Genomic DNA, 24,576 nt, shown 5'->3' with positions numbered 1-24,576 from the left:
AGGAACTCCTTGGCTAGGAGCAATTAAGAAAAAAAAAAAAAAAACCCTTATCTTCCCTGGCCCTATTAGAGTATCTATCTCTTTTGTTGTCTCCTACTTTCGTGTGTGTGTGTGTGTGTGTGTGTGTGTGTGTGTGCCTCCCACCTTCCCACTTCTCTCTCTTACTGGTCTGTATTGAAGGGGAAACATCTTTGTATCTGGTCATTTTGTAATGCTGAGGATTTCTGTTTCTATGAATTGCTCAAGGTTAAGACCTAAAGAAGAAATATTCTATAAACTATTTTCATAGCTGCCCCTGTTTCTCTTGCCACACTTTAGAAAGATTCATTGTCCTTAGCATAGATTCCCAAAGTGGGCATATCACCCCTGGTGTGTGTGTGTGTGTGTGTGTGTGTGTGTGTGTGTGTGTGTGTGTGTGTGTAGGTGATTAAAAGATACAGGGGGCAGATGCAATAAGGGGTCAATGAATAAAAAATAAAAGGGTGGTGTGAATCACCGAATCACCAGTCACTGAATAATTTTTTGATGCCCACCATAGCCACCACTTGCTTGAGCATGCTTTCCCTTTCTCCCTGGGCATTATGCTGCCTACCATCCTCTCTCAGTTTAGCTTGATGTCCATGTACTCTGTGTTAAATCCAGTCTGGCTGTGTGTGTATGTGTGTGTGTGTGTGTGTGTGTGTGTGTGTGTGTGTGTGTATGTGTATTGGGGTTACTGGGGATTGAACCCGGGGACATTCTACCTCTGAGCTACAACCCCAATCCCATTTTATTTTTTATTTGGAAACAAAGTCTCACTAATTTGCAGAGGTTCTCACTAAGTTCCTAGGCTGGTCACAAAACTTTTGATCCTCCTGTCTCAGCTTCCCAAGTACTAGGATGACAGGTATGCACCACCACACCCATGTTGGGTCTGGCTTGACTGCAAGAGGACAGTCAGTGTGAATAGTCTAGCAGGTAGTAACAGCGAGTTACACAGGAAAGGGTATTGGTCTCACCCCAAGAAGCCCAAGGATAATATAGCAACCTAATAAAGTTATTGAGCATGCTGACTCTTCTCCTCATGTTTTCAGTGTGGGCTTTTCATGTTTCTCTTCATGTTTCTCACTGCATCTTGAAAGAGATGCTGGGCTGTAAGATGCTATCACATCCTCTTTCTGGGCTAGAAGAAAGGGAGTGGGTGTCGTGGCACCAGCACCACTCATTGGTCAGAACTGCACATGGCCACATGGCCACTCAGACTCCAACAGAGGCTGGGAAATGTAGATTCTAGTTGTCCTAGTTTCCATAAGATAAAAAGACACAGAAGGATGAAATACGAAATGACAACAAATTAGCCAAGCTGTGATTTTTCCACTAATGTGAACTAAAGAAACACCATCTTAACCTCTCTCCAATATTTAGAAGTGGGGCTGGGCGTGGTGGCACACATTTGTAATCCCCGCGCTTGGGAGGTGGAGATAGGAGGATCACGCAGTTTCGAAGCCAGCCTTGCTGGCTTAAGAGATCCTGTTTCAAAAAAAAAAAAAATATATATATATACACACACACACACACATACATATATATGTATATATATACATATATACATATACATATACATATATATATATATATGCACACACACACACACACACACACACACACACACACACACACCCGGCTTATAATGTACTTTTTAAAAAAAATTCAAGCCGGGCGTGGTGGTGCACGCTTGTAATCCCCGCGCTTGGGAGGCAGAGACAGGAGGATCGCGCGCAGGTTCGAAGCCAGCCGCGTGCGCTGGCTTAGGAGACCCTGTTTCCAAATAAAAATGTAAAAATAGGTCTGGGAGTGTAGCCCAGAGGAAGAAGGGCTTCCAGGAACCCCAGTACCACAAAAAAAATTCAAAAGGCCAGTGTGGTGGTGCACCCCAATAATCTCAGTACTTAGAAGGTTGAGACAGGAAGATTGCAGGTTCAAAACCAGCCTCGAAAATTTAGCAAGGTCCTCCGCAATTTAGTGAGGTTCTGTTTCGAAATAAAAAATAAAATAGAGCAGGGGGTAGAATGATAGAACTTAGTCATAAAATGCTCTGGATTCAATCCCCAGTACCCTCCTCATGAAATAAATACATTTTAAAAATTCAAAAGGAGGTGGACAGCTCTAAAATTTAAGGGTGCTGGGATTATGTCTCTGTGCCCCCATAGAGATTGAAGATCATAAAATGATTGCCACAGCTCCAAACATCTCATCCTTGAAGAATGTTCAGAAAGTCAGCCAGGGTGGTGAGATAACTGTTTTTGTCATGCTTCCTTATTTTTATCAGAGAATGTAATCTTCCTGGCTTGAAGGAGGCTAGAAGAATGTTAAAGGAGCAAGAGAGAGGGGGTTAGGAATGGGTAATGGGTAGCCAACCACCAAGGTTGTCATAAATACAGCTTTCCACATACTTTTACATCCATGATCTCAAGTTATGACTCAACAGGGCTAGTATTCAAACATCCTGAAAACCCAAATCTGGAGTAGGAGGTTTAAGCAGCATCTGCTATGTGGGAACTTCTGGCTAGGAAGTAATTTAAAGATCTTTTGAAGGTGCAAATTTAATGCAAGGGGTTTAGAGCTATTATAATGCATTTGTACTTATAAAGTATGCATGCAAAAACCCGAAGAGTAATTCAGAAGATTTTATAGCTTGGGAGCATAATTACATACTGGAATGGAAAAAGAAATCAAGATACATGGATTCTCGTCTCTGCTTTGGATAACACAGTGGAAGTATTCTGATCCTATCTGTAAAACTATGTAGTTGAACATGATGAAAGCAACCCCCAATTCTTTCTAAATATAAGAATATTTCTGTAATCATCAGGAGCTAGAGTAACATTAAAATCACTTATTTCAACTTCTTTTTACAAATGAGATAACTTGGATTCAGAAAGGTCACCACTTGTCTAAATTCACTCATTTAAGTTTGAAATTTGGCTCCATATGTGTGTGTGTGTGTGTGTGTGTGTGTGTGTGTGTGTGTGTATGGATGACTTTCACAAATGATTGATATTGATTCTTCAAAAATTTAAGAACTTTGGTCTCTTCCTGTCTTAATTTTTATTTTTTAAGCAGAGTCTCTCTGATAGCATTTAGTCTATGAAGTAGAAAGCAAATAATGAAATTTTTTTAAAGTTCACTTTTTGTTATAAGTTTTCAAGTAAATTATTTTACCTCTCTGTAAAATAAGAAGTGTATCCTTACAGATTTTTTTTTTTGATGACTAGGTAATCTATCAATAAGCCATATTGTACTGACTAATGCACAGCAAGGGTTCTATCTGTGGTAACCACGATTGCTATTACTACCACCCTAGCCATCAATCCCAAATGTTTAAAGCTCCTCCAAGCTTGAGAAAGTGTCCTAGATCAATTTCCCCAGTGGGTTGTGTGGGGGTGAGTCTGAATTGCACTATTATTATTCTGTCTTTATATGATCATATCTTCTACCCTTATATTATACAGATATGAAGGTTCTGTGTAATAACCAAGGGTGTGGTACCTGACTGGGAGTCAACCCAATTATTTGGGTGGCCTCTGAGTGCAGTAACTGGTGATTTGTACAAGAGGACTTACAACAACTTAAAAAAAAAAAAGAAACCTTAAATCAGAAATTCTGCACTTAGGATTCTTGGGTAGGTTTGTGGGCATAGAACCATCTGACATCTCATGGAAATAGATTTTCTCAGCCTGGACGTTATTGACACTTCGATTGGAACATTCTGGGGGCTGTTCTATGTGTGTATTTAGGAGGAAGCCTGGCCATACTAGGTGTCAGTAACATCTCTGCAGTCACAGGTCATGATGACCAAGCATATCTGCAGACTTTGCTAAATGTCTTTTGGGGTCATACTCCCCCTTCTCCTTCTTGAGAACATTGCGATATACCTTTATTTATGTGCTTTTTTTTTTTCCTGGTAGGCTTATTCATTTCAACCTATTCTTATAAAGGCCTATAACCTCAAAGGGGTTGGAACCAATCACTTAAAACCTTTCAAAATATTAATGAAGGAACACACATCTTCAGCTGTAGTTTGGGGGAGGGGATTACACCATCATGTTGATTAAACGGTGCATTCTGAAAATTTATTATGAAATAGATATCTACTCGTTTATTACTTTCAACTACTTTGCAAACACACAGCACAAAACTGTGTCTGGGAAAGTATCTACTTCAAAACCTGTGATTCCCAGATGGTATGCTTCTTAAAATACTGTTTTCCGCAGAGCCTCCCTCTGTGGTCCACGGAATCCGGTGGTCTAGACCTCCAAAGGGTTAAGGTGTTAATGACAAGTAGAAAAAGACCTCCAGGTCCAGAGGGGAAGCCGCAATTAGTTGTTTTTTCAGAAAAAGACAAATCCAATGGTGGTATAGATTGCAAGATTGATCAAGAGGAGGGATGGGTAGGAAGGGAGGGGGCAAAGAAAAAGAAGACAGGGAGAGAGAAAGGAGGCGGAGCTAGGAGGAGAGGGAGAAAGGGAGAGAGGAAGAGGAAGGAGGAAGAGGAAGGAGAAGGAAGAGGAAGAGGAGGAGGAGGAGGAGGAGGAGGAGGAAGAGGAGAAGGAGGAGGATACTCTGTGAAAGGCTCTCTAGCGAGGTCTTTCTTGGGAGAGGCACCCTAGAAGGCGCCCCCAGCCTTCTCCCTGGCTTGCCCAGAAGGGCGCCCTTCCCCAGGGAATCCATGAAACTTGCCCTCTCGGTTGTCTTCTCTGCCCGTCCACACCTACTTTCTTCCTCGCCCTCCAAAAGTGACCATTTCCCTAGAGCCTCCCCAAAGCCCAAAAAGCCCGCTTTACCCCCTCCGCAACCCCCCCCCCCCCGCTCATCCACGTTGCCTAAAGGCGGTAGGAAAAATTAGAACTTAAACCCAAGTACTTGACCCAGAAAAGCAAACAAGCATCCTGTCTGGTTTTCGCGGCCCCTCGGGAGCACCCGAGAAGACCAGCAACTTTGCCCCTACTTCTGGGTCAGCCCCCCTCCCCAGCCTCGCCCTGCCAAGGGGTGCGGTGAGAGGGTGCGAGGGGCGATGGGGCGGGGAGGGGGCGCGGCCGGCGGGCGCGCGAGTGTCCGCGGTCTGTCTGCCTGCCTGCCTGCCTGCCTGCCTGCCTGTCTGTCTGTCTGTCTGTCGGCCCGCGCCGGTCCCGCGGGGCGAGGGGAGGGGACGGGCAGAGCGGAGGGCCGGGCGCGGCGGGGGCGGCGCGTGCCTCGCCTGCCAAGCAGAGCCGTCCTCTGCGCCGCGCCGCCGAGCCCGGGCGGCGGAGGGTCCCCGCGCCCCGCGCCGCCCTCCCGGCTGATAGGGCGGAGCAGGGGAGGGCGGGCTGCGCCGCGGACGTTCCCGTCCGGGAAGGACAGCAAGTTGCGCCCGGGACCCGGCGGCGAGGTGGCCGCGGCGCCAGCCATGTAAGTGACCGCCGGCTGCTCCCCGGCCGGACCCCGGACCCCCCCGAGCGTGGCCGGACCCCGCTCCGCCTGGCCTCCGGGTGGGGGCTGCCTGCCCATCCGCGTCCCCTCCTTTTGCTCCGAGCCGGCTGCAGAATCCCTCGTCGAGGATCGAGGGATCGCTGTGTGGCTCCGTGGGTGGGTTGGGTGGTGAGACAATTGTAAGGCGCCGAGTCTGGGCTCGCCGTGACCAGGGCGCCCATCCCGGCCGGAGAAGAGAGCCCTCCCCTGCCCGCGCCGCCCGCTGCCGGCCGCTCTTCCCAGCCTCGTGGCCCTGACACGCTAACTTCAGCCGCGACTGGGGTTGATACGATTAAAAAAAAAAAAAGTAGCCCAAGCTCCTTTTCCTTTAAGGGAACTGGAGATGGGACGTTGGGTGGGGAGGGGACAGATAGGGGCGAGGCATGTGTGGGTCTTGAAGGCTGGAGTTAGGAAGGAGTTCTAGAGATGGGACTCCAGGGGAGGATGGTCTCCGTGCTTTTGGGCTCAAGGGCTCATTCGAAAGTCTGGAGTTTGAGGTTGAGTACTGAAAAGCGTGAATTACCTTTCAGGGTAGGCAGTCTTTTAGCGGGAGGGAGTCCCCCGTGTCCTTATTGGAACCAGTGAATCAATATAGCAGATGTGGAAATAAGTCACTCACAGGGTTTCATTTGCACTAGAAGATATTTCTTCTTTTGCACCAGAAGATAGTTCTTGAAGGCGTTCTCAGATGCTACAGATGTAGTGTACTAGGAGTGTCTGGTAATTGTTCTGCTCAATGTATGTGCCCAGGCAGTCCATACTGTTTGTTAAACTTATGGTGCTCTGCAATTGTGAAAAATTATCCTAATTATTCTGTGTGGGTTCATGCAGAGAGTTAATGGGCCCTTAAAGGGACAGGGAAAAGTTGCTTAAACTGTGGGCATGAACATGCAAGCCGAATAAACAAACCAAGGTATGGTTCATTTTATTTTAATATCCCGAATTATGTTTACTGCCAGTAAAAATGCCACATTGCCTTTAATGTAAGTATATGAAATGAATTCCCTGGCTTGGCAAATGGAAGTCATGCATTTCTTTAAGTAAATAGCTGTCAGAGTTAATTTGGGAGCATTTATAGGAGATAAAGACATGAAAATGCTTTGAGGTAGTTCGACAAAGCTTTTCTTACAGAGAAGCTTCTAGAGAGAAGTAGCTCTTCCCACTTTTGAAGTGTCGAGGCAAGTTTGAACGTTTATTCACTGAAAGTTGTAGGCCAACAGTATGGGTGTTATCACTTCTTAAAAGTATCTGACTTAATGTTTTCTATTGCTGTTTTACCAGGGACCAACATCCTTACTTCAGAAGATGGGAAATTGATGTCCAGTAAAACTGAAGATCAGCTTTGCTAATAGACATTCCTCCATACAGAACTGTGGGTTGCCTGCAGGTTTCTGGTTTCTCTCCTTCAATCCCTCCTGTGGTCCCAGAACATTTACGTTGGGTCCCCATTGCCCTGTCTGGTGAAAGATGGCTTCCAGCCTGACTTGTACCGGGGTGATCTGGGCTTTGGTGTCTTTTCTATGCGCTGCCACCTCCTGTGTGGGCTTCTTCATGCCTTACTGGCTCTGGGGATCACAGCTGGGCAAGCCTGTGTCCTTTGGGACTTTCCGGAGGTGTTCCTACCCTGTGCATGATGAGAGCCGGCAGATGATGGTGATGGTGGAGGAATGTGGGCGCTACGCCTCCTTCCAGGGCATCCCCAGCGCAGAATGGAGGATCTGTACCATAGTGACCGGCCTGGGCTGCGGCCTGCTTCTCCTGGTGGCGCTCACCGCACTCATGGGCTGCTGCGTGTCGGAGCTCATCTCCAGGACAGTGGGAAGAGTGGCTGGAGGAATTCAGTTCCTGGGGGGTAAGTGACTTGTTAAACTTGCGTTGTTGACCAGAATCCCAAAGCCATATTGAAAATGATATGCTTCCCTGGTCTACTGAGATGATAGTAATTGACACTTAGAATGTACAGGCGAAAGAAACATGGAATGGCTTGGGTGATGGGTTGTTGATAGATTTTTATTGGAATTGCTTTACAGTTTTGCAAGCTTTTGATTTCTGTGCACAAACACTGCAGGCATCTACATTCTTGGGCTGCTACGTACCACCTATTGAGACAGTAACATCTAGGTTGTTTGTAACTAGTATGGAAGACAATTTAGATTTTATAGCTTCTGGATGTTCAGGCCCAAGAATAGACAATTGGATTCTTTTTGACCTACTGCAGACTTCAGGTCAAAAGTACAAAGGGTTTTTGACTCAACATTGTCATGGAAAGCCTTTGATACATCTTGATAGATGCAAAATTGACCCTTACCAAAACTTAAACTATATTTCTAAAAAAGTATTACCGTTTTAAATGACAGATCCATTTTAGATTAACAACCATAAACTCAACTATGATACAAAGATAACTCTAGCCTTAGTTACCATGTTAGGACGTAACTTTTCTGAGTGCTTTGGTAAAAAGAATTCTGCATTTAGCTCATGGAGGGTGTTTGTCCCAAATGGACTGGAGAGTTTCAACAACACCAGAAAAGGTTTGGTTTTTACCTTGGCTTCCCTCCAACAAAGTATTGCTTCAATATCTCTCTGGTCATCTGGTTTTAATTGTATTTTATATTTTTTCCACTGTGCTTTTCACCTCCATTCTTCAACCTGACTGGCTGAACTTGTCTGATTTACAATCCACTCCGGTGAAATCTGACAACCTCCACCAGATAGTGCAGACTGAAGGGAAATGGGGAGCCTAGAAAATTTATAAAATGTATTCGTAACTTCATGACAAAGTAAAAGTTTGTTACTCTTCATTTGGTGGTTTTTATAGTCTTTTGTGTAGAAAATCAGAGAAGAAGGAAAAAAAAACATTAAAAATAAAGCATTCTGGGATATCCATAGAGATATGGCTGTCTCTATGGGATAGAGAAGTCTGATGGATTGTTTCAGATTACTTATATAGAACTTTTAGGGAATGTTTCAAGTACACTGAAAAAATCAAGTGGCCAAAATATTGTGTTGTGAAATAAGAGATAGATGTGTTTGTAGTTCTTTCCCCTGAGTTAACTCTGCTGGCATCAGGCGACCCCCTCCTCCAGCCCCTTGTCCATGGTTTTCATCTTAGCCCTGGGAGTCATCTGGAGGGCTGAAGAGTCCTTCCTTACTGCTTCAATATTTAATGCTAACACAACTCTTGCCGGGGATATGTATATTTACTCAGAAATATAGCAAAACTATTAGGAAACATGAAAAGATTTGTTGTTGAAAATGGAAATATAAATCCAGTGTTTAAAAACTTGTGGATACCGCAGGCTTTTCAGAATGGAACTAATGCCAGGAATATTTTTTTTTCAAAGATTTCTTCTTTTAAGAATCAACTGGGTTTGCTGTTTGTTTCACTTGGCTCAGGAAAAATGCTTAGGCAGTTTCATTTTCTCCTCTTATGGTAAATATTACTTTCCATTTTTTCCCCTTCATCTTAGGGCAGAGACTGCTATTATTGCTGGCAGAATAGGAAAATGCTTACAAAGAGAAATCAGTTTTTATTGATTATCTTTAAACGTATAATGAAGGAAGGCAACAGGAAGTGAATCTGAGACCCATGAGATTTATGCTTTCCTCTCTAAGCCATGTATAGATTTTTGGAATTATATAGAGCTAAATGTTCTACTTTACAGAATGCCCAAGGGGACAGACAATTGGAAAAGTTATATATATATATATATATATATATATATATATATATATATATTTTTTTTTTTTTTTTTAAACTTTATTTTTTCTTTGTATATGTTCTTCATACACTCTGGGTTGGTAAGAGTTACAGACATTAAGTTAAGGGTATAATTTGTTTCTAGTGGTTGATATTCTCTCTTTTCTCATATATATTTCTCATATAAGGAAAGATATTTCTGAATATAAAACCTAAGAGGGTTTTTCTGGTTCTAACTTCTTAAGAGTACAAGAAAGTCAATGTGGTCATTACCAAAGATAATAGTAAATTTACACTTAAGGAAAAAAACACATGAAGTATGGAAAAGGTTTTGAAAATCTGCCACTAACTGCTATCAGGTAATAGGAGACCAGATAACAATGCTAAACACTTTGAAGAGAATTCCTATTGTTCATCTCATAATTGTTTAGGTTTTCCTTCATAAAAACGTATGTGGCAAGTCCTTTAATTCTATTAAATTTTGTTCACTGAATTGATGGATGTCAGAAAGACCTCTGCGAAAAGCCAAGGCAGTCATATTTGGGACTGTCATAGACCGCAGAGTCTCAGAAATGTAATCAACATATACAGGGTTCTCTGCTGTGAGGCATATTCTCTTACTAAAAATGATTTGTCCAGAAGGGTTATGTTTAGCTAAAGTGAGGGTTGCTCCAAAAACAACAGGAAGCAGGAGAATGGCAAAATACAGAGGCATCCTGCTCACCCCTGCCTGCTGTATCTGGAGTTTGCACATATGGTGTAACATCAGGCACTAAAACCCCTGCAGTACTTTGGAACAAGTTAAAGGACAAAGTGTCAACCTTAATTTTGAATCTTCTTGCTGTTATTGGTGAGAGGTAAAAATTTTACTCTTCAGCTGATAGAACCATATAAAATGGACTGTCATATATAGACATCTGAAATCTATCATAGGAAAAGAACCAATGAGTACTACTTTTCCATTAGTAATTTGTACATAAATGTAATTGTTGCCATCTCCATCTCATAGGAGACATGTTTGTCATAAAACTAGTGCGAATTGAGTTTTACCCATTACTTACCCCTAATTCATATTGTCGTTTTATCCCTACTTGATATTTTTAAAAGGCAGGTAGAAAGCATAATATATAATGTATAATAAAGTATAATGTATAATAAAAGTGTTAACATGTATGTAGTATAGTAAGGATGCTCTGAGAAAATAGTTTTTTTTTAAGTTGTTTTTGCTTGTTTGGTATAAAATTATGTGATTTCTGATGCTGTTGTGCCCATTAAGGACTTTAACAGAATTTAAAAAGTCATAAACAAACTCTTGATGCATATGTTAGTTAGATGTTGAATTTATGTGCTCTGTAAATGAAGCAAGGTTAGAACACTATAAAAGCATGTTCAGTCTATTTGTAAGTTCTGTCAACTTGTGTTTGCAAATGTTGGGATCTGAATTTGCAGATTTTATCCAAGAAAAGGCTGGCCCTGTAATGAGGGAGTATCAAAGGGAGCCCTAAATTTTTATCATTCCATGTTTAGTCTGAATGTGAGTCATATCTATATATAAAAGGGTTGGGGGATGCCTGCCTTTCCAGTGTAGACACAGTTCTGTTCTAAGAAGCCAAGGAAGGTCATCCCCTCAACTAATTGTTGTGAAGCGCTGCTCAAGGCAGCGATGGTGACGGTGTCTCCTTGAGCACCCCTTCCTCGGCTTGCTGAAATCACTGTGGCCTTTCCTGAGTCCGCTCACTGCAGGATTCCACCTGGGCCTGACTTCCACTCCTCTGGAATGGTTCCCTTGCTCTCCTTTCAGCCTGACCTGTCACCTGGATTGTCACGTTCTGCTTTCCTTGCTATCCAGCCTCCTGGTCAAGTGACAGCTGAGTAATAAGATAAATAATAACTGTTGGCATATTAATGGGCATAGTGTCTTGTTAGTGACAGTGTCTCAGCAAAAAGCAGTTGCTCTAATTTGAACACATTCTGGGACTTTTTAGGCCAGTTGTGAGAGCAGGTAGGGCTCCTTTTGCTTATCTTTATATTACATTGTATAGATTGCTAACTACTCTGTCTTTACTCAGCTTGCTGTAACCTACGTTATAATGAGGGTTAAGTTCTTAGCCAGAGGTATTCAGACTTTGATATTCACCAGAATTATCTTCAAGACTTTGACACCACAGAGTGCTGGGGTCTATCCCAGAGTTTCTGATTTAGTAGGTTTGGCAGTGGATGTGATAGAATCTCCAACAAGTTCTCAGGCAATGCTGATGCTGCTGGTTTTGAGACTGCACCTTGAAAACCTGCCGTAAGCTAGCCCTTTTATATTTTAGAAAATATGACTTGTGGTAGATGGCTGACTTTCAGAACTTAAAGTTGAGTTGTTTCATTAGCTATAAAAGGGTTCCCCTTTCTAGTTTGGTATTCCGCACACTCTGGTTCCATATTATATACATATGACATGTATGGATATATTATGTACAATACATTATATCTATTATATATAAACTAAAATTAAGACATTATTATCTTCTATCTAGTTTGCAGACAGTGGGTTTTCAGTAAGGAATTGCTAATTGAAAAATATGAAAACCATACTACAGACCACAGGGATGGACCCAGACAGTCCTTGGCTAACTCTGTACAGACATGTACACCTTGGAGAAGTATGAAGGTTAGACCAGACAGGCACCTTAGGAACCAACTGGTCTAGGCTGTACTAGGATGACACTCAAATCAGTTTTGACTAGTGAAAGGTTCTCTTGGTCTTAAACATCTCTTGGGGAGAAGATGATTCACTCTTTTTCAATGACTATACTTTCTAGAGCCACAGACCACATCTTTTACCACCACAACATATATTGACAATACAGAAAAACAAGCTGGAGTTAGAGGCCCAAAGAGCCCAGCAGTGGGAGTAGGACTTTTCTAGCCAGGAAGGAGTGAAAGGAAGATACAGTGTAGACAACTGACATGAAAGCCACAGAGACCGTCTGCTCTAAGTGCTGGATTTCTTATAGGCAGAGATGGTGACAAAAGTTAACTATCTTTATAAAATGGAGAACCCCCAAATTTATATGTTTATATCTAATAATGTATTTTAGTGACATATTCAGATAACCATTATCACATTTTTCATTTATTTACTTATTTTTCTCTAGAAAACTTTTTTCCCCCCCAAACTCTAACCTTGGAAGTTATTCCTTGTTTCGATGTTTTCTTGTGAAGCTTCCAAGTTTCCCACGCTGGGGTTCAATACATGATTTATTCCATTCTCTAGTGGGCCTAAAATAACTCACCAGAGAGCTTATTCTACAAAAGATCTCAGGTCCCTGCCCTGGAGCATGTGTCTGGCAGGTGTGTGTGGTGCCCAGGTGGAGGGAGCACTTTCAACCAATTCCCAGGTGCTCTCGACCCAGATGGTCCAAAGACCACATTGAGTGAAACCAACCAATGTTATTCTCTTAAAACATCATATTACGCTACCATTGCAATATAGAGTTACACGCTTGTTAAACTTTGTATAAATCTTAGACTTGTTACGTCTGTAGTTGTTATTTGGGGAGTGATGGGGTTTGAACAGCAGAACATCACAGTGGCTGAAAGCAGACCCCTTAGTACTGTGATTAGTTTTTCCTTTATGTTATCTTGCCGACCTTAGATGATAATCACCTAGGTACATGTACTAACAAGGCAGAAAAAAAAAAGATTTTCCAAGAATGTATTTTGATTTGTGACTCCGGCTTTTCCAGCACTGTGTTTTATATCTTTTACCCTGAAGCATGGTGTTGTTGCTGGTCATGTTCAAGCAGAGTGTTTTCACATGCCTGTTTTTGTTTGTTTGTTTTTCTGCCAAAAGAATCCAGTTCTGCCCCATTTTGAGTTATTAGTTTTTACCTCCTAACATTGCATCTCTGAAGTAAATAATAGTAATGATAATAATAATTCTTAAAAATGGTGGAATAGAGAATTATGAATTGCACTGTAGCCTATCATAATAGCAGCTCTGCAACATTCCCCCCCCCAGAATTATTTAGATTTTTTGGGGGGCACAGTCCAACTTTCCATTATTTTTGCAGAGTACAGTTTTTATGAGAGTCATTTGATTCTTTAGTTACTTCCCTTTGCTACCACTAGCTAACATGGCCATAGCCAGAGGCTACTGGGTTAGTGAGGAGTAGTTAGCCTCACTAACACATAGACTGCAAACTGGTTAGTTGTCTTGCAAAATCGTGTTGTTAGTCACAAAGAAATCCAACTGACAAATGGAGAAACATGATTTTATAACTACTCTCATAGAAAGAACTCAAAAAGCCCACTCAAGAAATCCTTACATTATTCTATATAGTATCACAAGATGCATAAAATTTGCATTCCGCACAATGTCATTATTGTACACCATCAATACTTGAATTCTCCAGCTTGGCAATGGTGTCTTCTTGTGGGGGTTAGTTGTAATCACACACAAAAGCATTAGCTTAAACTTTTATTCATGGTGCCCTTAGGATTGTTGCTTTCTAAAAGTACTATCCTCAGCCGGGCATGGTGGTGCACGCTTGTAATCCCAGCATTTGGGAGGCTGAGACAGGAGGATAGTGGTTCGAGGACAACCTCAGCTACTTAGTGAGGCTCTTTGCAACTCAGTGAGACCCTGTTTCAAACTAAATAATAAAAAATAGGACTGAGGATGTCACATGGAGGTAGAATGCCCCAGGTTCTATCCCTAGTGCTGCAAAAAAAAAAAAAAAAAAAAAGAAAGAAAAAAGAAAAAGCATCATCCTCAAGTGTATTCTGAGAAACAGAATAATTCCTGAGTGTACTGATAAGTGTTAACAGGAAAAAGCAAAGAAGTTTTAAGGAGAAGTATATTTGAGAAACACGTGGCTCTGGAAAAGTTAGTAAATTTCATGACAGCAGAATTTTACAGAGCTCTTGGTATGAGATGCATGTTGGCAATTTTCCAAGGAGAATGGATTGGCATATAGTTTTAAATGTTTCCCTGACTTATTTAGCCCAGCACCCTGGAAAGACCCACATTTCAGTTCCTATTTCACCTCAGTAAAATAGGAAATTCATTCTTTTTTACAGATAAGAAATTAAATTTTAGGGAGTGACAACCAACTTTTTCATTATTGATTGAGCAATGAATACTATCACCACTGTATTAAATCGTTAATTAAAATCCTACCTATATTATATTTAGAATTCAAAATTTTTGATCCTAATGGACAATGAATCCCCTAACATAGGTGAGTATTTTTATTGTTTCTTTTGCTCTCAATTTATGCTTTGGAACAATAGAAAATTCATAGTAGTATGATAGAGCAAATTTTTGCCACTCTTTCAAAAATATATTACAGGTTAATGTGAATAGCATAATGCAAAATAGAGAAGCCACCATTTTTCAAAAAATATATGGTACAGGTTAATGTGAATAATGTGATGTGTAATAAAGAAGCTATTAGGGTGAATGCCAAAACATACAAACATACTGTCTTTTAAAAAGTATTCAACAGAAGATTGCATGCTGGCCAAATTTTCTAGTATTAGTACCCATTGTGAGAAGTTTTTGTAATAATTCTTTGTTAAGTCTAAGATAGTATTAATTCCAGAAGACACATCTTTTTTCAGTAACAAAGCCAAGCACATCATACCTTTCTTTAAAAATGAAGGGTAGCCAGGTATGGTGGCGCACGCTTGTAATCCCAGCATTTGGGAGGCTGAGACCGGAGGATCGCGGTTCGAGGACAGCCTCAGCTACTTAGTGAGGCCCTCCGCAACTTAGTGAGACCCTGTTTTAAAATACAGAATAAAAAATAGGGCAGGGGGTGTAGCTCGGAGGTCAAATTCCCCTGGGTTCCATCCCCAGACCCGCAAAAAAATAAAAAAATAAAAATGAAGGGTAATATTCTACTTTTCCAAAATCAATAAATAAAGTATTATGATAGAAACAAGTAGAACTTTTTTTAACTTGTAGCTAAATCATCATAAAGTATATTTCTCATGGGTTTTTAAACAGTTATTTTTAGAGGACAGTAGGATTGGACATAGCATTGCTCAGTTCTAAATAGGGCTGGGGGTGTAGCTTGGAGGTAGAATGCCCCTGGGTTCTAGCCATTAATATTGCTGACTTTTTACTGGGAATTTGTTTATGTCATTCCAGCTAGTAATTTGCTCTTAGAATTCATGAAGGTTAAATTGTAATGTAAGTTCTAGAACTGATTTGCTTATCACTTTAGTAAACATTTACCCTTCAGATGTCTCAGACTTTTAATATTAAGACAACAGGTGGCATTTTGATGTACTTCAACATGTATACTAATATTGTTGGATAAAAAAATAAAATTCCAGCGGGGAGTGATGGCGCACACTTGTAATCCCAGAATTTGGGAGGCTGAGACAGAAGGATCGCAGTTTGCAGACAGCCTCAGCTACTTAATAAGGCCCTTTGCAACTCAGTGAGACCCTGTTTCAAAATAAAAAATAAAAAAATAGGGCTGGGGGTGTAGCTCGGAGGTAGAATGCCCTTGGGTTCCATCCTCAGTAATGCAAAAAAAAAAAATTCATTTTATGACTCTCCACTTTTCTTGTCTTCTCTCTTACAATACGGCAGAAATTGTGACATATTTTTCTTATAGCCCAACAGTGACTAGGATGATAAATGACACTTTTAAGTTCATTTAATGTTTGATGTATTATTTAGTTTTAATTACTTTTAATGACACTTATATCTTCAGGGTGTGACCTTCTGTACCTCATGGACATATTTTGAAGGTGAAATGAGATAATGGTACAAATGTGATGACATTTAAAACAAAGTCCTTTTAGCTGATAGCCCTGTATAATGTTAGTGTTTTGGAAAAAAGTGATCTGTGATTTTTAGTAGTATATGTTGAGAAGATGCTGCATAATACAACAATTTCCTTTCTGACCACATTTTAATAGCTTAGAATAATTTTGTAATAGACAAATGAGCTTAATGTTAACATTATATCTCACAAACTTACTTGGGAATGTTAAGGTCCTATTTATGTATAATATGCATTAATATCTCTGAATTAATGCTCAGCAAAATGAACATTGGGATATGCTAAGTTGAAATATGTTGTAAATCCAGGAGATTGAGATTATGAGCAATTATTTATTAAAAGCCTACTATATGTCAAATAATGTGATAAAATGGGATTGTTTTGGATAATTAGGATATGGTCTTTACCACTATCATGGTAGAGTGTTATCAAGGAAACCGACATGGGAAGTGTACCTATGATCCAAAGGACTCATAACGCATAATGCACACTTGCACATTTTGTTGCGGACAACAATCAGCTGGCCGGATTCACTCCACAGATAAGTGGCGGTTTCAGCAGCCTCACCTGGTGTACCTGTAATTTTTCATTCTTTCTTACTCCTTTATATCACCAGAAACTACATTTCCCAGATGCCCTGACACTGGTATCTGGGTAGACTTGACAGGGAGCGAGAGAGCACAATATTCCCCTACTCTTGCTCTTCCTTGGACAGTATGGTGGGCAGCAGTTGTCTCTCTTCCTGAAAAGCCCTATTCTTCATGATCCCAGATCGCACCAGAAAACCAATACTATAATTCTTCCCTAATCAGACAGCCTGGTTCCTCTAGCTACTAGCAGTGATATCTCCTGGAATCACTCCAGTATAATGAACAGCAGTAGTTTTCTGTTGTGGCTAATTTCTGGGTCACCTTTTAAAATCCTGTTTGACATTTTCGCTTTCTTATCATCTGTAAAATCAGTGTCTTTCTTTTTTAACTTTTATTTGGCCCATTGTATTAATACTTTATACTGAGGTATAGAGTAATAGGAATATACATGCCCATAACTCTTGGAACACTTCCCTCTGGGTTCCACTAATCTCCCTCTTTCTTCTTGCACAAGTCTCTGAGATTGGACTTGGTAATTTTATATACTTACATAGCATTATTACAACTGTTATATTCTTTATATCTCTCTCCCTCCACCTACCTCACTTAACCCCCTCCTAAACTCTGCTGGAATCTCTGCTTTTATACCCAATGTATCCATATTCCTCAGTTTCTCTCTGACTTCCACATATAAGAGAAAACATACAATTATTTGTTTCTTTGAGCCTGGCTGATCTCACTTAGCATAGTATTTTTGAGTTTCATCCATTTTCCTGTAAATGACATAGTTTTGTTCTTCTTTATGGTTGATTAAATTCCATTGTGTGTATATGCCACAGTTTTGTAGAATCAGTTTCTTATATTAAATTATCCATACAAAAATATCTTGGATGGTTTCTGCCTTCCTGGGTGGACCTTGGCTGAAACACAAAACTTAATTCAAATTAATATTTCTGCCAAGTAGAGGGATTCTGTCCTACTGGGGACTTTTTTTTTTTAATGAAGAGACAAAACTTGCTGATGTAATGCCCAGGATCTACCAAAGGAAGAACAAAACATGGCAGGTGCACAGGGAGGGACCCTTTTGGATGTGAAGGCTTCATCATTAGCTAAGGTGGGTCTGGGAGGCAGGAGACTCCCTGGTCCTCAGGGCACAAAACACGAGGTCCTCAACATCAGGGAGCTGTGAAAAAAACTGACATAAGGTCATGGAATGGCATCAGCTTGACTCTAAGGAGTTGGGTGGGGGTGATGCTCTAGAGATAAAAGTGGAGATGACAGAAAGAGGCCAGCAGTGAGGGTCCCTGTTTGTAGCCTATGACAAAGGGTTTTACTTAACTGAACTGAAGCTTTTGAGTGACTATAAGTAAAAATTGATTTAGGAACTACATAGTTTAATAGAAGAGAGGAACAAAGGGTGATTTGGGGAGCAACAAAAACCAGGAGGGATAGTTAGAGGCCTGTTAAAACAATGTCATCTCTCTAGCCACAGAGATGGCAAAGATCTCAATGAAGCCCTGAGGATAAAAAGAGAAAGATTTTGAAGGTGTTCCTGAGATACAATCATACAAACTTTTCTGTATTTTAGGTGGATAGACAAATAAATAAATATCTCAGTAATTTTATATCTCTTTACATAAGAAAACAGCATTTCTCTTTTTTCTTTCTAATTTCTAAAGTTAAGGCAAACCACTCCGATTTTGCTTATAGAGGGTTAGTTTAAAAAGAAATCTTGTTATCACCATATGTAGATGTAACTTGTTATAAAGCTTTACAATGTAAATGTCTCTGATTTCAGAATCCTTTGCCATCTTCATTTGCTTAAGTGTGGGTTACTGATTGCCCAGGATTCTTGAAGACTTCCAAGGAGCATTTTAATGATAGTTAAAGCAACCCAGAGCTGGGCACAGAGACACATGCTTGTAAGCTCAGCTACCAAGAGGCTGGGCAGGATGATCACAAGTTTGAGGTCAGCCGGAACAATTTAGCAAGTCTATCTCAAAATAAGTAAGAAGGGCTGGGGATGTAGTTCAGTGGTAGAACACTTGCCTAGCCTGTGTAATTCCTTGGGTTTAGTTCCCAGTACTCTAGGGGAAAAATAGGCAACTATCAGGGTCATTGAATTTTATTGGTGTCATAAAAATGTACATTTTAATTTTCTCCTTAAAAATACAGGAAATAGTATGTAAAATACATAAACAATAATTAGATTTAAGACTGATTTTATAAGTATCATTTTCATAAGTAATTTTAACATTTTTAGTTTACCTTTATTTTATTTGTAAAGAAATAAAGGTCATTTATAAACATGTTCATAATTGAACATTGCAGTCACCTATAATAAATGAATCATATAGTTTGAAAACTTAATAGATTGTGTCATAGCTTATATTACTCATATTACAACTGTGTATTAAGAAAATAAGAAAATGAATTATCTCTTGATTCTTGTCTGTGAGTTAATGTTTATGTTATATTCCAAGAATATATTCATGTTATATTCCAAGAATAATGTTCATGTTATATTTCTCAATGAAGGCCATAAAACACAAAATGTTCTTCTGTCAACCTAGTGTAATTTACAATTCCCATATATTTGTCATGTCAAATTTTGGGGAGAATATCAACATGCCTCTAAGCTCTAAAATGTTATGAGTCTATGACTAAATGTAATCCTCATTTGATGTGGTGCTCCTTGGCAACACTCAGTATGTATAAGCATGGTTCACTTAGGTTTTTCTGTGCACCTCTTCCTCCAAGAACTAGAAGTTCTATTGAAATGTGTGCCTCCAGGGTTACTTTATGATGAGATGACCCAGGTTGTTCTCTTAGCAATCCACTATTATGCCTTCTGAATGGGTGCCAGATCGCAGTGGGTGATGGGGGTGGGACTGAGGCATATAGGAGGCATGGGTCCTTAGAGGACCACATTGTTCCAACATATATGTTGAAGGGGGCACAGGAAAATGCCAAAGTAAGCAGAGCCTACTCGCTCTTGGCAACACTTGGCTCCCCATAGCAATCTAATCTATTTCACCTCACCTACTATGTGTTCAGAATTGTCTTAGATAGAAATACACTATTTTTCCATGATCTCTTCACATCTGGAAGGGAAATACAATGGAGTCATTATTTCCGGCAATTTAGCATATGGTGGGACATCACTTTTTGTTGTTTGTTTTGTTTTTCTCAACTGTGGTTATATTACCCAATCTAAATGGAAAAGTTATAATTCCGTGTTTCCCTTGGCTTTCTCATCACTGTAATGGACTTACAGGTCTGATGCATTCAACCCGTATATATAGTCCTTTTATATTGGCTGCCAAGCAGGAGCAGGTGCTGTAGGTCTTTATGGCATGAAGGCAAGAAACAGAGAGTAAAGAAAGGGGTCAGGAAACTGACAGAGTCCCCGAGACACTCCAGCAGGGACTCGCCTCCAGCCATGCCCTGCCTCCAGAGACCACATCCTTCCCCCCAGGACTCAATTCTCTAAGCCAGGCTCCCTGCACAGTGTGAGGTCCAAGGGACGTTTATCTTTCTTTCTTTCTTTCTTTCTTTCTTTCTTTCTTTCTTTCTTTCTTTCTTTCTTTCTTTCTTTCTTTCTCGGTACTGGGGATCGATCCCAGGGGCATTCTACCTCCGAGCTGCACCCCCAGCCCTATTTTTTATTCTTTATTTTGAAATAAGATCTCACTGAGTTGAAAAGAGCCTCACTAAGTAGCTGAGGTTGTCCTCGAACTATGATCCTCCTGTCTCAGCCTCCCAAATGCTGGGATTACAAGCGTGTGCCACCACGCCTGGCTGACATTTGACTTTCAAACCATAATAGGTATTAAAGCAATTTCTTCATAGACTCTATAGTCACTTCTATGTAAAAACTAATTCTCATAATGGCCCTGGACTGGGAAATGTAAGAGACAAAGAGATGTACAAAATGAAATGAAAATATAAGCGATGTGATTTGGCAATTGTTGATGAGTTAGGCATCAGTGATAGCTCTCTGTTTTCAAATCTGTGTCTCTTAGGATGAAGCTGTTATCTGTGGGAAGGGAGGCCTGATTTGTGACGCAGGTGATTGGTACAGTTTCAGACAGTGTGCATTTCGGTAGGACTTCAAGGTGGAAAGCAAATGTGCAGTTGGAAACGCTGGCCATGGGGCTCATGAGGAAGATCAGGGTTAAAAATGTAATTTGTAAAAAGTGTGCTTTGAAAATTCTTCATGTAAAAAAAAAAAAAGAAAATTCTTCATGTGAGAGGAAGTCACTTCATTTACTCTTAAGAACAAGACAGCAAGACGTACTTTTCCGTCTTGACACTTTCTTTTGGCCGTCCTGGTTGAAAGGCAAGACTCCAGCTGTGTCTGACTTAATCATCAGTCTTAAGCCTCCTCTTGGATAGTGTCCTCTGCTGTACAGTTGCTACGCTGGCGGGCCAGAATTATGGAGAAGTTTGTACTTTATAGAAATTGTTTTATTGTCTGGAATAAACTGCAGTAAAAATTAAGATGGGGAAAATATAATTTTGATTAACAGAAAAGTGCCTCGGGAAAGGCAGAGTCTAGAACTGACCATGTACTGCTTAAAAAAAACCAAAAAGCAGAGGTGGGAAGGTGACTATTTTAACTTTCTTCTTTTTTTTTTTTTGTGGTCTCATGCATAAAGATGGCATGCTATTTTGATCTCTTGGTGGAAGAAAGTCAGTTCACTTATCTCATCCCCCCACTAGTGGCTATCCTGATTATAGCCTCCTGGTAGGAACCATTTAAAATTCAATTTGGCTGCCTGTGCCCTCGGTGCTCAGTAGGTTTCATTAAATTACACAGCAGTGAGTTCTACTTCCCTGCATGGCACCTTTTGATATACATTTTATTTCATTGTAATTTCAGACAATTGTGCTTTGTGTGGACTGATTTTACCATGATAATCTTACAGTCCAGTTAGAGCAGATTTGGACATCTGAATCTGATGGGATTTTAAAGATGGTGCAAAATATCGCAGGAGGGGAATGTTTATGTTTCTCTCTACTTTCCTTATTTAGCTTGTTAGGCTTGTAGTTTTTGGTAGATTGTTTATGTAACATTACTTACAGCGTAAGCTTAGGATAATAACATATTTTCCCTAGGTGAGATGCTTCAGAATTTTGTATGCAGTCAGATTAAAAAAAGAAAAGTTTCCACAGAATGCAAGTAAAATTAAATGTTAGTACCGTCTTCTTGTCTCGGCAATTCTTCAAGTACTGCTTTCTGTTGATGGGTTCACATTCTTGTTGGCAGTGCCTTGAGAAAAGCAAGTGAGCACCAGAATCTGGACACACACACATGCGTCAGCTTTACTTAACACATTGCTCCTACTCATTGAATTTTTGTGAAATTTAAGTTTCTGTAAGTCATCTAATATCAGACCACTGGATAAAGTAGACTCCCAATAAATGGTGGCTATTGCCAATAGGCCTTTACATGAATATTTACTTAATCCTGCTCTGTATTTGGCAGGATTCTGGTATGGGATAAAATAATGAATAGAAGCAGACTGAGAAAAGAAAAGAAAAGAAAAGAAGGAAAGAAAGAAAGAAAGAAAGAAAGAAAGAAAGAAAGAAAGAAAAGAAAAGAAAAGAAAGAAAGTAACACAAGCAAGCTTTGATCTTCAGCACTGAAAAAATTAAAAGGAAAAATAGAAAAAAGAACTTTGGTTATATTTTCATCGATTGTTAGTTTGCTATTGCTTATTATGGCATTTCTCTTAACAGGTTTGTGAACTAGTAATATTCTTAGCACCTTAGTTATTATTCAAGACATAGAAAATACACCATACAGAAATCTATATAGATATTATCAACATCTGGACAAGTGTTTCTTGTTTTGCATCTGCCACCATATTGTGAGTTTTCTTGCTCATGGTGGTACTTTTAAAAAATTTATTATTATTATTATTATTATTATTATTATTGTTATTATTATTTGCGGGTCTAGGGATGGAACCCAGGGGCATTCAATCTCCGAGCTATACCCCCCACCCTATTTTTTATTCTTTATTTTGAAACCTGGTCTCACTGATTTGCAGAGGACCTCACTAAGTAGCTGAGGCTGCCCGCGAACTGCGATCCTCTGGTCTCAGCTTTCCGAATACTGGGAATTACAAGCGTGCACCACCACGCCCAGCTCTGGTGGTACTTTTAAATATCACCTACTGCTTCTGTGGGACTTCCCCATTTTTCTTTCTTCATGGTGATAAGGATCAACTGCAGAACCACACACATGAGGCAAGTGCTCTACCACTGAGCTACATACATCCTCAGTCTGAGATCCTTCCTTTAACTACCCATCTCTCTTCCAATACATGCCCATGTATTGATAATCTGATTATAACTTCTCTGTAAAGTTTGTAACTTTTACAGAAAAGTAAAACTCATTCTTTAGAGTTCTGAGTCAACTAATGTCAGATACTTTTAATATAGCTATACAAAACAGTGTTTACACATTTTTTTTCATTTAATCTGAAGAATCTGTTCCACCTGTGATAAGTGGGACAAAAGAAATAAATATAATATAGATTATAACTTGAGAAGCTTATAAATTTGTTGCTTTGGTTTCTAGACTCTTTCCCTCAGGAAGATGCTATTGTTATTCTGCCAACAACAAGCTTTGATATTATATTATACAGCTGGACCACTATTTTATCTTCACAAAATGAACTTTGCCAGTGATATTTGCAGGTGTACGTAGAAGCGATGTTCTCTAAGATTAGAGCTCAATTCAGCGGTTTGGGAGCTTTCAGTTTTGATCCTCAGGGGAACTGAGAAAAATAAAAGGAAAAGATATTTGATGGTTGTGAATAATTCTTTAAAAACTATAACAAGTACAGTGCAAGGGAAAGAAAAAAAATATTTTGAAATTGAAGGTAGAGATTGACCAGATGAATATACTCTAAAATAGAATTATTTCTAGACCGGAAGGTGAATCCAGTAAAACAATAAAAGACTTTGTCTTAAATATACTTTAAGATGGTTACTTAATGTAATATGCAACTGTATGTAACTGAAATATGCTGTCACAGTGTCTTGACCTCTGGGTGACCATTAAAAAGGCCTGTACATTAAGTATTGCTCTCATTACCATCAAGGTGCACTACCACCTTGGTTTCAAATGGCTCAGAAGCCATATGGTGGATGAAGAGCATTTGTCATTTGCTGGACTCCCCAGGTCTGGCATCCCTCCCTCCCTCCCCTGCATCCTCATGTTGCTAACAGAGTAATCCTCTTTGGATTGTGGCCCTCGGTGCTCAAAACACCTCTGTAAGATAAAGACCCTTATAAAATAAAGACTTCCTGCAATATGCAACCAGGTCCATCGGTCACACTCCCACCACTGGCTGGCCCTTCCTGTGTCTTCTACCTTGGCCAAACAGAGTCATCTAAGGTTTCCGTGTCCTCCTGACACAGTCTCATCCTCACGCCTTTGAGACCTGGTTCCTTTCACCGTGATGCTCCCCTTTTCAAGGACTCAATTCTCCTTGTCTTTCAAAACCTCCTTTAAGAGTTGACTTCTTCAACCACTAAGCCAAGCAAGGGAAGGAGGGACGGGGAGGGAATGGGGTGGGAATTGGATAGAGGTTAAATCAGTGATGTGTACATGTATGTACACACAAGTTCTTTAGCCCAATATGATGTATAAATATAATGCACCAATTAAAAAAAAAGAGAGTTGACTTCTTGCCAGCCGTAGTGGTGCATGCTTGTAATCCCTGCACTTGGGAGGCTGAGACAGGAGGATCGCACAGGTTTGAAGCCAGCCTCAGCTACTTAGTGAGGCTCTCAGCAACTTAGTGAGACCCTGTTTCCAAATAAAATATAAAATAGGTATGGGAGTATAACCCAGAGGCAGAAAGCCTCTGGGTTCCACCCCCAGTACCAAAAAAAAAAAAAAAAAAAAAAAGAGTTGACTTCTCCATAGCATCTCCTATGACTGCATAGCTGATGGAAATTCTCCCCTCCTGGGTTCCCACTGCAC

The 24,576-nt window shown here is 40.2% G+C and overlaps 1 protein-coding gene across 1 annotated transcript in view; it reads left to right on the top strand.

Annotated features, from left to right (window-relative positions):
* Nucleotides 1-6,948: 6,948 nt before the first annotated feature.
* The window catches only part of LHFPL6 (LHFPL tetraspan subfamily member 6), a gene marked incomplete at its 3' end in the record, with an annotated part of 255,941 nt that continues 238,313 nt past the window's right edge, over nucleotides 6,949-24,576 (top strand). Inside the window, exon 1 of the mRNA XM_080690021.1 lies at nucleotides 6,949-7,339. Coding sequence (XP_080546147.1) covers nucleotides 6,955-7,339 — 385 coding nt within the window. The 5' untranslated portion in view covers nucleotides 6,949-6,954. The remainder of the gene's footprint in view (nucleotides 7,340-24,576) is intronic.

The sequence above is a fragment of the Muscardinus avellanarius genome, assembly GCF_963383645.1.
Source record: "Muscardinus avellanarius genome assembly, chromosome: 2".
NCBI classification, from domain to species: Eukaryota; Metazoa; Chordata; class Mammalia; order Rodentia; family Gliridae; genus Muscardinus; species Muscardinus avellanarius.
This window is presented reverse-complemented; position numbering and strand designations above follow the sequence as displayed.